Source organism: Cucurbita pepo, chromosome 8 (genome assembly GCF_057944985.1).
Source record: "Cucurbita pepo subsp. pepo isolate OVF chromosome 8, ASM5794498v1, whole genome shotgun sequence".
Lineage (NCBI taxonomy): Eukaryota > Viridiplantae > Streptophyta > Magnoliopsida > Cucurbitales > Cucurbitaceae > Cucurbita > Cucurbita pepo.
This window is the reverse complement of record NC_141805.1, coordinates 845,955-859,303: the sequence shown is the minus strand read 5'-3', so window position 1 is coordinate 859,303 and position 13,349 is coordinate 845,955. Positions and strand designations below refer to the sequence as shown.

General features: G+C 40.7%; 3 protein-coding genes across 5 annotated transcripts; 2 read left to right on the top strand and 1 right to left on the bottom strand.

The window, feature by feature from the left end:
* The first annotated feature begins 14 nt into the window (after window positions 1-14).
* EMB2786 (COMPLEX 1 LYR-like protein) lies at window positions 15-2,409 on the top strand. Of its 2 annotated transcripts, none has more exons than XM_087126191.1 (5): window positions 15-212; window positions 699-834; window positions 912-956; window positions 1,726-1,823; window positions 2,093-2,409. In XM_087126191.1, the coding sequence occupies exons 2-5, from the start codon at window positions 781-783 to the stop codon at window positions 2,169-2,171; spliced, it is 276 nt and encodes a 91-aa protein (XP_086982317.1). In that variant the 5' UTR covers window positions 15-212; window positions 699-780; the 3' UTR covers window positions 2,172-2,409. The 2 variants fall into 2 exon arrangements, with proteins under 2 accessions (XP_086982317.1, XP_023540322.1); XM_023684554.2 differs by having other exon boundaries at window positions 39-212; window positions 733-834.
* Window positions 2,410-2,804: 395 nt separating this feature from the next.
* LOC111799961 (DEAD box RNA helicase family protein) lies at window positions 2,805-9,751 on the bottom strand. Of its 2 annotated transcripts, none has more exons than XM_023683501.2 (8): window positions 9,556-9,751; window positions 7,882-9,199; window positions 7,146-7,367; window positions 6,792-6,860; window positions 6,008-6,277; window positions 5,553-5,903; window positions 4,239-4,516; window positions 2,805-4,054 (listed from the first exon to the last, which is right to left on the bottom strand). In XM_023683501.2, the coding sequence occupies exons 2-8, from the start codon at window positions 9,121-9,123 to the stop codon at window positions 3,040-3,042; spliced, it is 3,447 nt and encodes a 1,148-aa protein (XP_023539269.1). In that variant the 5' UTR covers window positions 9,124-9,199; window positions 9,556-9,751; the 3' UTR covers window positions 2,805-3,039. The 2 variants fall into 2 exon arrangements, with proteins under 2 accessions (XP_023539269.1, XP_023539270.1); XM_023683502.2 differs by having other exon boundaries at window positions 7,882-9,125.
* Window positions 9,752-10,899: 1,148 nt separating this feature from the next.
* PER1 (1-cysteine peroxiredoxin 1) lies at window positions 10,900-12,794 on the top strand. Its single transcript, XM_023683819.2, has 3 exons — window positions 10,900-11,086; window positions 11,158-11,306; window positions 12,309-12,794. The coding sequence occupies exons 1-3, from the start codon at window positions 10,969-10,971 to the stop codon at window positions 12,699-12,701; spliced, it is 660 nt and encodes a 219-aa protein (XP_023539587.1). The 5' UTR covers window positions 10,900-10,968; the 3' UTR covers window positions 12,702-12,794.
* Window positions 12,795-13,349: the final 555 nt, after the last annotated feature.

Below are 13,349 nucleotides of genomic sequence, written 5' to 3'. Positions count from 1 at the left end.
ATAGAACCGGATCGGCTGAACCAAACCAATTACACTCAATGTTTTCTAGACAAAAGTGCTTCTTGAAATCAAATTTGGGAGCTCGTTTGTTCGTCGTTTCATACAAAAATTCTGAGGGCAGATTTTCTTCATCCTCCGGACCTCTCTTCCCATTTCCCTTTCTCCTCTGCGAAACGCGCCACAAGGCCACCAGGAGGAACCATCGGAGAAAGGTAATCATCTAGCCGCGATCCTTTTCACTTTTGATCTCGCTTTTCCTTATTTTGCATTTCAATTCGTTGATGGTGGTTTTGTATATCTGCATTTACGATTGGTCTGCAGAAGCTTAGATAGACTAATCGAAAATTAGGGTTTCTGATTTACGATGTTAGCTCGCCTCTATTCCGCTGCTTCCTGACCCAGAAAGGAGGGCTTTCCCACTAGAGGGAAAATAATGAGCGGAAGCCGAAGGAATAGAGAGCGGAGATTGATGAGAAATTAAAATTAGCCTGTTATGACATTATGGAATGGGGAGATTTGATGTGTCAGGTCCTTGTTCTTGTTTTTTTGTTTAATATTAGATATGATGTTTGAGTTGATCAAGCTTGGACTGTGTACAAGTTGTACCCACTTTTTACAAGTTTCGGCCATAAAAACTCCTTTTCTTTTTTACTCGATCTATAATTTGATTTATGTTTTCGTTTTTCCGTTTGATTCAGGTTTTTCTAATTCTTTGGTGGTTTCTCTATGCAGCTGAATTAATTATTTGATAAATAATCAGTGAGTGTGAAAAGTGTGGAAATGCCATCCCTACAGACTGCTCTACCTCCTGAACTTGCGAATAATGTCATTAGGGTTGGTTCCCTCCTATCCTTTTTGCAGTACAGTTTCCTCCTCAAACTTTGTTAATCTTGCATGTTTTGTCACTGCAGCTTTACCGTGAGTGCCTTCGAAGAGCCAAGTATATCGGTCATCGGGTATGGGTGTTCTTTTCGTTTGTTTTCTTTATTTGAACTAATAGTTCCAACCAGGTGTTATGGGTCTAATGATCTTTCATTTGAATAACTTAGAATGTTTTGAGATTCAACAAGAAGTTAGAAGTTAAAGTTCAATCTAGCCTTCAGCACGCTTGGATGCCTTGTTGTTCTTTTACATTTGCTTTAGGCTAATTGCAATTATCTAATCAATGGGTCTTTTCCTTATTTCTGCACTTGCCATTTGGTTCTTATACTGCATCAAGCCTATGGTTGAATTCATGCAGAACATAACCTTGCCGCACAGGCGCACAGTTATGTCATGTATTCACATTAATTAGCCAAAATCTCATTATAGGAATTGAACAATTGATCGCACATAGGCCTTCTGCCACGTGCCTCCCAGGATTACGTTTTTGCTTCATAGGAAAATGACCCAACTGTAAATTTTCGATAAGAAGTGTTAGGAAGAAGGTGATACATTTATGTGCAAGTGAAGTATGTCATAGGCTAGGTTGATGTGCTTGATGTAACATAAATCAAAGTAGGATAAATTAGGAAAGGTCTTGGAGAGAAAACACCAAGATGAGTCTGATATTCATTGTTAACCGTATTGTTTCCTTTTGCTGAATTAAGTTATAGTTCTTTTCTGTTTCACTCTAAAAAGTTGTGCTGCATTTCAAATGAGTTGAATCCAACTATTGGAAGGTACAGAGGATTTAACATTGGTTCCTTGAAACTTGTTGACTTGGATCCTATCAACTTTTTGCAGCAACATAACACCGATCTTGTTGTTAGTATGGTGAAGCAACAATTCAGAAAAAACATGCATGAGACTGATCCAGAGAAGATTCAGAAGTTGAAAGATGAGTAAGTCTTTTGATTGCTTCTTTTTCCTTTCTAGATGTTAAAAAGAAGTACAAAAAAATCAAGTAACAAAGGATGCCTATTACTACCCTAGATTTCTACTAACTTTATCATAGCTTTCTTGTATTGTTTTAACTTTATCATAGTCTACAAAATTAAATACAACTACTATGTGCCATGGTCTTTAAATTTGTGACGCTGCCGTCAACCGTGCCGGGGTGTCTTGCCCTTTATCTAAAATATAATATTCGGTGTATATTGTTTGTTTGCAGTGCGGCAAGGGGACTCATAAACCATATTCTATACGAATCCGAGAGACTGACAGGTCGAAAACTCAGCCAAAGTTCTTGATGTTATGGAGAACGACATGGAGTAAAAGGTCCCCTCCCTTTGAAACTCTAGATATTGCAGGAAAATAAGGTGGCTGATGATTAAAGTACTCCTTGGATGTTATTTTTGCTTTTCCTTCCACACTTATCTTCAGCAATTATCTTAAACTTTCCCTTTTCTACGATTTGTTTGAGGAAATCGTCCACTTTACAGTAAAAGTTGAACTTTCCCCATCAACAATCTGCATTTCAGTTCTACATTTTTCTGTGTTTGGTTTTGTAAGTTAAAAGAGGTCATTGATTTTTATATATGCACAGCTTTCTCCCTGCCATTTTGACTAAAACTCTTTATCTCCCAAGTTTAGCTCCTCCATCCATGATTAAAACCCTTAAATTTTTTTATTAGCTCACCCCCAAAGTAGCCTATGTCTAACTCTTTTTTTTCAATTAATTGTATATTTTGCATTGATTTTGAATGAAATTAATAAACTTTATGAATTTTAATGTTTGTTTTGTGGCTGCCGTATACTGTTGTAATCCAATCTTTAAGTTAATTATTTGTTAGTTCACAAATATCTCTTACAAACTTATGATTTTTCTTTAATGTTTCATAGAACCCATTGCGGAAATTTCCCCCTTTGCGTGGAAACAAACATTTTTCAAAATTACGTTATCCATAAAAACTATCAATGCAAAGTGTAAGCACAGCATCATCCTCATCAATTCTAAACATTTCCCAAACACGCATTCTTTTTAAACCTTCATCGATCAGATTTTCCTCTAAAGCAGAGCAGAGAAGCTTCCCGGCAAGAAAATTTTCAAAACAGACTGAATTACTCGACCAGAACCCAAAGCTGGTCATCGTCCAGAAGCCAGAGGTTTACAAAGATTCATATTACTTGAGCTGCGGTGTTTACAATTTGATCGTTCGTATCTGCACCATTTTCTGGGTTCCCCGGTTCGATGTTGTTACTGTCTGCTGGAGGAAGCTGCCTCCCATCTTCTCTTATTTCGAAAGCATTCTTTCGTGTGGCCGGAGAAGTAGCAGTTACTGATTCTGTAGGTACATCGTCTTTTCTATCGAAGTTCTTCTCACGTGATCGCTCGTGATTATCATGGCTACGGCTACGGCTTCGGCTATTGCGACGTGACCAACTCCTGCTCCTGCTTCTACTTCTGCTACGACTTCTACTCCGACTCCAACTTCTACTACTATGACTACCGCTGCGACTGCGACTTCGGCTGTAGCCCCATGTTCGAACTCTTTCAGGGCTACGACTATAACTTCTGCCTCTACTCCTATTGGAGAAATCTCTTCTGTTATCAAATCGACCCTGTCCACGTCCACGCCCACGTCCATCCACACTATTGTACCTATCCTGTGGGCCACCACGATCACCCCTGCCCCAACCAACATGACCTCCAGGAGGGCCACCAAAGGCCCGTCCTCCTCTACCTCGTCCAGAAAAGAAATCACCTCTCCCACCTCGTCCACCAGCAAGACCATCTCTCATTCCACCACGGCCACCAAATCCGCCATCTCTCATTCCACCGCGGCCACCAAACCCACCATCTCTTGCACCACCACGACCACCAAACCCACCATCTCTCATGCCACCTCGGCCTCCAGAATCCCAGCGGCTGCCACCCATAGCTGCATCGAAACGACCCAAACCGCCCCTATCCTTGCCAAAACTCGGCCCCCCACGCATAGCCATATCTCGCAACTCAGGAGGCACAAGCTGATCCGCACCCTCCAGTACTTTAATCAAATCAGCAGCATATTTCCAATCCTGTTCACAAAAGAAGGTATATGCCATTCCCGTTGCTCCAGCCCTCCCAGTTCTTCCAATTCGGTGGACATAGTCCTCAATTCCAGTTGGAAAATCAAAGTTGATCACCACTCTGGCATAGAAAATAAATTAAATAAAAATCATAGAACAAGTAGCATACAAAAAATTTGCTTCACAAATACCACTATAAGTTGCATACAAAAACCTAAGAGTCACATGAGGTCCATTTTCTTTTAAGTTTCTAGTCCCAATATTTTCACTTGATATCATAGAGAAGAGCACAAACCAGTGCTTACCTTATATCTTTGATGTCAAGCCCGCGGGCAGCAACATCTGTGGCAACTAGTATCGGGGACTTTCCGCTACGAAACTGGTTCAATACCCAATCACGCTCTCCTTGTGATTTGTCTCCATGAATTGCAGCAGCCCCAAACCCACGCCCAAGATTCCGTGCAAGCTGATCACACAATCTCTTAGTGGAACAAAAAATTATAACCTTAGACCCCCGTTCCTGGGACCTGAGGATCTGCTCCAACCGTCTCTGTTTTTCCATCTGTGGAACGACTTCAACATACTATTCCCATCACCCCATCCCAAAAGAACAAAAAAGAAACAGAGAGAGCATTAAAAAAGGGGTAAATAACAAATCATCCAGAGGAAAAGAAAATGGCTAACAGGCAATTTACATAATACAGGATGCCTACCTCAGTAGATAAAGAAAACTATTGTTACATATTTACGTTACGAACAACGTTGAGGAAATTTGAACCAAGAACAATCTAATAAAAATGTGATTACTGATGCATTTAGAATATTTTCTTGAACAATAATTTTATCTTTAAGAATCCCAATATTTATATAAGAAAGGATACATAATTCTCTAAAATGGGGAAGAGAAATACGAAGACAAAGCAAGACTCAAACTATCTCCACTAATGGACGTTGTGATTACTGGTCAGTAAGAGGCTTGAAGAAGTGTTCCGAGATTTCGTGGGGGAAGCTGCTAAAACAGAAGAGGAGTAGTCCATTGGTAAATTATGCTCTTATTACTAAATGGCTTTGGAGACTCGAGAAAGAAGATGAAACCCTTTGGAGGCTTCAGTGTAACTCTTTTAATCAAATTGGCTTTGTAATTAAAGAGAGGAAGCAAGAGGATGTTCTCGATCCTGGAGACAGTTCAGAGCTACTTTTAACCAAATCAGGTCTCAATTATCTCATCACAAACATACTAATTCACCAACAAAGCTCTATGAAAAAGAATAAAAGTGAAAAATTACAAACGGGAATTCTGAAGCATCAGAGAAGGTCAACTTCTTAGTATAAACTTTGTGCTAGGTGGGAATTAATTCAAATGAAAGGATACAGAAAGTCATCCTGGTCTCCAAATTTCTCCTAGCCAGCGTATATTGCAAAAAATAAAAAAAAATAAAAAAATTTGGAATGATGGATCGTATCTTCTCTAACTGTGAATTTTCCCTCCAATGGTGGTATTATTTGATCAAAATTTTTGATATTCTAAAGATATCATTTTTAACCACACGAGAGATATAATGCCAAAATGAAAATACACTGTTCAAAGGACTGGTTAGCTTATATTTTATTAAAATTACCTGTGTGATAGCCTTGTTAGCGGCAAGTTCATCAACACTTCCAATATTCACCTGGACAGAATTGACAAGAAGATCATTTGCTATTTTTCTTACTTCCTTGGGCCAGGTCGCTGTATACATAAGAGTTTGTCTGCGTGGTGGTATTTCATTCACAATCTTTCTAATTTGGGGTTCAAATCCCATGTCAAGCATCCGATCAGCTTCATCAAGCACAAGAAGTGAAACTTGCCTAAAATTGATCATTTTCATTTCTAGTATATCATTAAGTCGGCCAGGAGTTGCCACAACAATATCAGCCCCACGATCTAACTCTTTAAGCTGAGGACCTTTTGGAGCACCACCATACAAGCACTGAAATAAGGAAGAATTTTAACACAAAATGGAGAAAGTAGACAAAAAAGGGAAGCAGAAGTAGATGATTCAAGGACCCAAAAAAGTAAACATTTGAAACTCACCGTACAACAAATCCTGGAAGCCCTCCCAAATTTAATTGCCTCATCTTGTATTTGAGTAGCAAGCTCCCTAGTAGGAGCCAAAACCAACACCGTTGGTCCATTTTGAGGGTTATTTCGGCACTGCCTTAGAAGAACGAAAGCAGGAATCAAATAGCCCAAAGTTTTGCCAGACCCTGTTTTAGCAATTGCGACTATGTCTCTACCTTGCAGGGCAATCGGCCATGTTTGTGCTTGAATTGGCGTGGGAGATGAGAAACCAGCAGAATATATCTGAGGCACAAAGATGGAAATATAGACTGAGCGCCAAGGTTAGAATATGCCAGACACATTCATGTTGAAATACATTACAAAAATACAGTGTTCTACAGGAGCAAAAATGAAATAGCACAAAAAAACCCATAGATTAGTTGCTTACAGAAGCAACTCGAGGCAACAAAAGATGGCAATAAAGACATATTAAGCAGAGCCAATAAGCAAGACATCTCAGTCACATCAGGTGTGATTTGGTCAAAGGGCCAACACTCTACTAAAAGATTCCCTAGAAAGGCTCCAACCATCCATTTTGCAGCCTCCAAAAAACAAGGGGTTGTTGCATGTGCAAGTGTAGCAATAGCAGTGCAGCGTACGACATATGCTCCTCCTCCGGAGCAGATATCGCACCTGCGACAAGTGAGAACTCATGAGTAAAAACTACATTAATAACAGAAGAAAGGAGTAAACAGGATCATGGATTTGTTTTTTCACGCAAACCAAATAAAAGAAGTTTGGGCAAGCATAAACTTGCCTCTCTCAGTATCTCCGGAGGGAAGCCAGTAGCCTCAAATGTCATGAATGGAGCTGGAACATTATCACCCTGCACAGTTAACTGAACTGGTTATTTACGCCCAAAAAGAATAGTAGTTCAACTACTATAAATTGAACATACAGAGCACGTCTAATGAAATAAAATCAGTCACACAAATTCTATTTCCATTTTGTGATGTTTCAACTTCCATTAAACTGCATACGCTCAACAATTTCACACTAATTTTCCCACAGAATATTGCCTGCACGATTGGTAGCCAGGGATACAATTATAACACCCTATAGCATTCACAACACACATAATTGGAGAATATAGGCATGATGAAATACAAACCGTGGCAGTTACTTCATGCTGTTGACGATAAACTTCAACAGGTGACATATTAGTAACATCTGAAGCTCCAATATGGGGAGGGCCCATCAAAGCATTGTTTGACAATGATGGACCACCAGACCCATGGTTGTACATATTATGTGATTGCCCGGCTGCAAAACTTGTTCCACTAGGATGACCGGGTGCCACACTTGGAAATGGGACACCACTCATCCTTGTATCCTGAAAGAAGGATAGTTCGCATACGTATATGAAAAACTATATCATAGAGAACCGAAATACTTAGTAAATTGATACAACGTTTCTCTTAACCTGCCCTCATGTATTCTTTCATGTTTCTCAATGAAAGTGTTGTTTCTTGCATAATATTTAAAGAAAAAAAATTATCTTAACCTAAATCTAAGACATGGACAAGGAAAAGAGTAAATAACACATCATATCCTATCGATTCCTTTAATAATCCATTTCCACATATAACCTCCTTCATAAAACCTTATGGTACCTAACGACATCTCTTCAATGTTATAACATCTTCCCAAAATACCAGTGCCCACTTAATTTTTTTTAACATGCACAAATCTTAAGATATGCAAAAATATAAATCTGTGTGCCCATGGTTCTGTCATAGTAAAAAAAAAAAAAAAAAAAAATCATCCCCCATATTCGTATCTTAATTAAACATGTCCAAAAAAAACTTGAACGTGGAAGAATTACAAATGGACGATAAATGAAGAACCTGCTGGCTCCTTGCCATTGGTATTGCTGCAAGCCTTGGTTGATGTGGACCAATTCCAGGCCCCTCATTCCTGCCAAAGAAATATTCATTTCCAGCTCTGCCTGGCAAATTTTCAGAACCAGCTTGCTTCTCCTGCATCGCAGCTGGGCCCATTGGATCTTGGAATCTAGAATGATGTTGGCGATGAGTCAATTCAGTACCTGAATGCTGCAATTGAACCACAGGATGCGGCTGTTGCATGTTTCCTGGAGAACCACCAAATTGTCGTGCTTGATCGGAAGGTAAACCGTATTGTTGCATTTGAGAAGAATTGGTTCCAGGATGAACACTATGAATAGATGACGTACCACCACTTTGTTGAAACTGGGAAGTAGAAAATCCAATTTGGTTTCCTGACTCGATATTGTCCTCCTCTCTCTTCTGAAAAGCTGACTTCTGCTCAAGGTGATTACCAAATGGTTGTCCTAAAGGGCTCTGTTGAACTTGCTGCTGGGGATTTTGCTGCACACTTGGATGTACGCTTTGCTGGTAACCAATATACTGAGGCTGCTGCTGACCATATTGCGGACCTTGAGGCTGGCCAACTAATGGGGTTTGATTTTGCATGTTTGGCTGTCCTAAATGCTGGATTGAGGGCTGTGGTATTTGTTGTCCTGGATTCTGCAGGGGTTGCTGGTTAGGATGCTGAGATATTTGTTGGTTGGCATGTGCCATTTTCTGACCTTGATGCATGACCTGCTGCTGGCCAATATGCTGCGACGACATCGGAAACATCCCCTGTTGCTGCAAAACCTGGTTCGGTTGCACGCTATGTTGTCGCCCATCTGGTGCCATTTGCATGCTAGGATGGTGATTAACAATTGCCTGACCTGCAACAGAACTGTGCTGTTGTGACATCAGATGTCCAGGTTGTTGAGAAAGCTGGCTGTTTGATTGGCCTTCCTGTTGAGGGACATGATGACTTTGCTGTACATGAGGGGTTAATGTGCCATTTGATGGCATTGAATGACCCTCCGGGATTGAAGTAGGCTTGGAAGTAGAGGCACTAGGATGAGGAGCGAGTGGTAATGGTGGTGGCAAAGAGACCGGTTTTTCATACTGAGTAACGTTGGTTTCAGGGTTCCAGTAGTACAACAGTCCAGTGCTCCCATCAATCAATCCCTTCCAAGGTTTGGGAAGAGTAGGGTCGTCCGGTGCATAGCGAGGACCAAGGGAAGGGGGAGCAGACTCCCCAGTTTCCATGACTTCAAAAGGTATGGAGAAATTGATCACAAGCAAGTCAGTATTCAACAAACAAAGCTAGCATCCTTCCTACCCACTGAAGAAAAAAAAAAAAAAACATATAAACTTATAAGCAAAAGTTAGGACCAAAAATTGAGAACAAAATTCCATTTCAACACCAAGTTTATTCAGTTTTCCAGGATACTGAAACGCTAGAATTCGCTATACACTAAATTAACATTCTAATAATGCCATCAAACAATTACCTCCAAACTTATTTCTTTCTTTCAATCTTCAAATTTTTCCCAATGATATTTACAGAAACAGAAAGCATGCGCATTTAGGGTAAGTAAAAATTAAAACCAACAAACAAATGATTTGCAAACAAAAAAGAACAGAATGCAACAAGATAAAAGGCAAAATAAGGTGATCAAAACAAAAAATTATATATACCTCGATGAAGATCCGAACTCCGATTATTTTTCTCCTTCCCCGCCAAGACCTGACGAGAGAAGTAAAATTAAAGGAAACCTAAAAAGATTTTCCCGTTCAATCGCTCAATCGGACGAACGGAAAAGCTCTACAAGGAAGAGATTCGTAGAGACTTTGAGGCGCTAGGGCTAATGGAGATGGAGGTGTTACCAAATCCAGTGTCCTAGTCTAGTATTTAGACGACGGGAAAGGACCGATTGATAAAATGGAGGGCCAGGATCATTTGTGGTGGTTTACGCTCAAATCTCGAACGTCCAATAGCGAGCGGAACGACCGCTCTTAACAAGCGCTGTGAAAATTTGAGCTCTGTATAGAATTACGGGTACGGGTTTGACTCGGACCCCTTACATATGACACGTGGGTCGACCCGTTTTACAATGGGCCTATTGTGACGCGTTTAGTTAGGCCCATGGATTATCGGCCCATTTTCTATTAGAGAAAGTCCTTTTAAATTTGTTCATGAACGGAGGAGGTTGCAATTTGTTGAAAATTATTAGGGTGAGTCTCACCTCGTTAATTTAGTGAAAAATAATGAGTTTATAAGTGAAAAATACTATCTCCATTGGTATAAGGTCTTTTAGGGGAGCCCAGAGCAAAGCCATGAGAGCTTATGCTCAAAGTGGACAATATCGTGATTCCTAATAGAATTTACTAATAAACTCCGAAATACTATCTCCATTAGTATGATGTCTTTGGAGGAAACTAAAAGTAAAGTCATGAGCGCTTATGCTCAAATTGAACAACAGTCGTGAGAATATGGTGTCAATCATGCCATTAACTCAGCTATGTCAATAGAAACCTCAAATATCTAACACGGAGGTTGTTAGTTTCAAATGTGTAGTCAAAAGTGACTCAAATGTCAAATAAATAGTGTACTTTGTTCGAGGGCTCAGAGAAGGAGTCGAACTTTGATAGATCTCAAAGCTATTCAAAGACTTCATAGACCTCAGCAGAGATTCTATAGTATATTTTGTTTCAAGAGAACAAAACTATGTAAACATATCGTCAAAGTGGACAATATCTCGTCTCCTTTCTAACATTTCCCTACGTCCATTGTCAACGAAGCTATGTGAAAAATACTCCACGTGTCGTTCTCACTAAAGTGCATACTTGGTGTTGGATAGTTGAAAAAAAGGGTGGCAGGCTGGAAAGGTTAACTGAACGTGGCTGCATGTTGAGAGACAAAGAGGTAATGTATTTTCGTCAAAATGCATGCAACATGCCATCAATAGACACGAAAGCCGCCACGTTCGCTTCATGCAGCAAGCCAAGAGAAGGCCAGAAACTTCATAAATACTGGAACGAAGAAACAACATCGCACATCAGAACACCAAAACTTCAAATTTGAACCATCCTTCTGTAGGAAGAAGAAAGATGCCAGGCCTTACCATCGGCGATACAGTGCCCAACATTCAAGCTGATAGCACCCATGGGAAGATCAGTTTATATGACTACATCGACGGCAGCTGGGCCATCATCTTCTCTCACCCAGGTAGGTACCCATTTGGCCGTGTTGTTGTCTTGAATTTGGTAATAGATATTGATGAACGGTCTTGGTGGCAGGTGATTTCACTCCAGTTTGTACTACGGAGCTGGGGATGATGGCTGCTCAGGCAGAGGAGTTTGCTCGACGAGGTGTGAAGCTCATAGGATTGTCTTGTGATGATGTTCAATCTCATACCGATTGGATTAAGGATATTGAAGCCTACAACGTGAGTTCTTCTTCTCTTTTTCTTTCTGAACATTGCATGATTTTATTCACTTATTTGGTTTCGTTAGGGAGGGGAGTGTTGGGGGAACTTTTAAAATGGATCTTGTTGAGGATTGTTTAGGAGGGCGTCCTTAATTTAGATCATAGAGGATGATCATGGGTAGGAATATATCAAGGTCTTTTTGGTTTTGTACTTAAAACTCCAAAATATTGTACTATTGTGGAGCTTAATATAGAATCAGAGCCATGCAGAATCAGAGCCATGCCTCTTCATTTAGTAGGTAAATAGAATCCTCAATTTTCGAACAAAGAAATGGCTAGGTTCGAAAGTGCAGTCAAAAGGTCCTTCGTTCGGAGGGATCCAAGAGCTTCAAACAAAGAGTCGAGCCCTCGATTAAGGAGCCTCCCTGTACGTTGTTTGATTGGAGAATGTTGAGGATGGTTCCAGGAGTTGATCTTCGATCAAGGGGAGGCTGTTTGAAGTCTACCTAGACTTCATGGGAGGGGAGGCTGTTTGAAGTCTACCTAGACTTCATGGGAGGGGAGGCTGTTTGAAGTCTACCTAGACTTCATGGGAGGGGAGGCTGTTTGAAGTCTACCTAGACTTCATGGGAGGGGAGGCTGTTTGAAGTCTACCTAGACTTCATGGGAGGGGAGGCTGTTTGAAGTCTACCTAGACTTCATGGGAGGCTCTACGATCAAGGGGAAGCTGTTTGAAGTCTACCTAGACTTCATGGGAGGCTCTACGATCAAGGGGAGGCTGTTTGAGGTCTACCTAGACTTCATGGGAGCCTCTATTATTAGACTTCATGGGAGGCTCTATTATGGTCTATTATGGTGTACTTTCTTTGATAAGAGGATTGTTGAGAATATTATGGTGTACTTTCTTTGATAAGAGGATTGTTGAGAATGGTTGGTTGGGAGGGAGTTCCATATTATGATCGTGAGTTCTCAAGTATATAGAGGTGCGTGATTCCTAACCGATCTTATTATCCTTTTGCAGAAAGGAAAGAAGGTGACATATCCAATACTGGCGGATCCAAAGGGGGAGTTGATCAAGGAACTGAACATGGTGGACCCGGACGAGAAGGACTCATCAGGCAGGGCAGTGCCATCGAGAGCATTGCACATCATCGGTCCAGACAAGAAGGTGAAGCTGAGCTTCCTGTACCCAGCAAGTACAGGGAGGAACATGGATGAAGTGGTGAGGGTTTTGGAGTCATTGCAGAAGGCTGCGAAGCACAAGGTTTGCACTCCGGTTAACTGGAAGCCAGGCGAGGCCTGCGTGATTCCGCCCAATGTAACTAATGATCAGGCCAAGCAAATGTTCCCTCAAGGCTTTGAAACTGTTGATCTTCCTTCCAAGAAGGGATACTTGCGTTTTGCTGCTGTCTAAAGGCCATGGCTATGGCTATGGCTACAAGAGACTGTAACTACCAGCTCTCTCTTTTTGAGAGATTTGTGAATACAGTCGAGCAATAATTATGAATGGCTATGCTCTCTCTCTCTCCCTCCCCCCACCCCCCTGAATTTGCAGTTGTGATTGAGAAATTTCCACAATTTTCAATCATCACATTCAGACTTATTTCAGTTATCTCATAAACCAAAGATTGGATAATTTGAACTTAAAAGTGATATGAAACTGCTTGCCTGATAGATAGCCATTTATTGTTTCTGCCTTCTTCCAGCCTTGCCACACTTTGAAGATCCTGCCGTTGATGATTGATGCAGGCTCCTGCTTCGTCGTCCGCCCAGGGTGGTTGTTTTCCTGTAAATGTAGTCGGCGGATTTAAAATTTGCATCACTGGGTGGACCAAATGGGGAGGCAATGAACTTTTACCATGCGAAGGATTCTAGTAGCAGAGGCCTATATACTACTGAAGAATGAACAATCAAGCAATTTGAAAACACCTGATTCAACAAAATTTCTTTTACTTTACAAGAACTCATTTCTCTGGTTATGGCAATCAAGATCACAAAAAATGTGAATAAATTCCTAATGTGCTACGCCAATTACTGCCTAAAAACACCTGATTCAACAAAA

Coding starts and splice junctions, on each gene's coding strand:
- EMB2786 (XM_087126191.1), top strand. CDS start 781: ATGCCATCCCTACAGACTGCTCTACCTCCTGAACTTGCGAATAATGTC. Junction 835..911: donor TTGCGAATAATGTCATTAGG/GTTGGTTCCCTC, acceptor TTGTCACTGCAG/CTTTACCGTGAGTGCCTTCG. Junction 957..1,725: donor CCAAGTATATCGGTCATCGG/GTATGGGTGTTC, acceptor AACTTTTTGCAG/CAACATAACACCGATCTTGT.
- LOC111799961 (XM_023683501.2), bottom strand. CDS start 9,123: ATGGAAACTGGGGAGTCTGCTCCCCCTTCCCTTGGTCCTCGCTATGCA. Junction 7,368..7,881: donor CAATGGCAAGGAGCCAGCAG/GTTCTTCATTTA, acceptor TCCTTCTTTCAG/GATACAAGGATGAGTGGTGT. Junction 4,517..5,552: donor CTAACAAGGCTATCACACAG/GTAATTTTAATA, acceptor TGATGGGAATAG/TATGTTGAAGTCGTTCCACA.
- PER1 (XM_023683819.2), top strand. CDS start 10,969: ATGCCAGGCCTTACCATCGGCGATACAGTGCCCAACATTCAAGCTGAT. Junction 11,087..11,157: donor CATCATCTTCTCTCACCCAG/GTAGGTACCCAT, acceptor TCTTGGTGGCAG/GTGATTTCACTCCAGTTTGT. Junction 11,307..12,308: donor AGGATATTGAAGCCTACAAC/GTGAGTTCTTCT, acceptor ATCCTTTTGCAG/AAAGGAAAGAAGGTGACATA.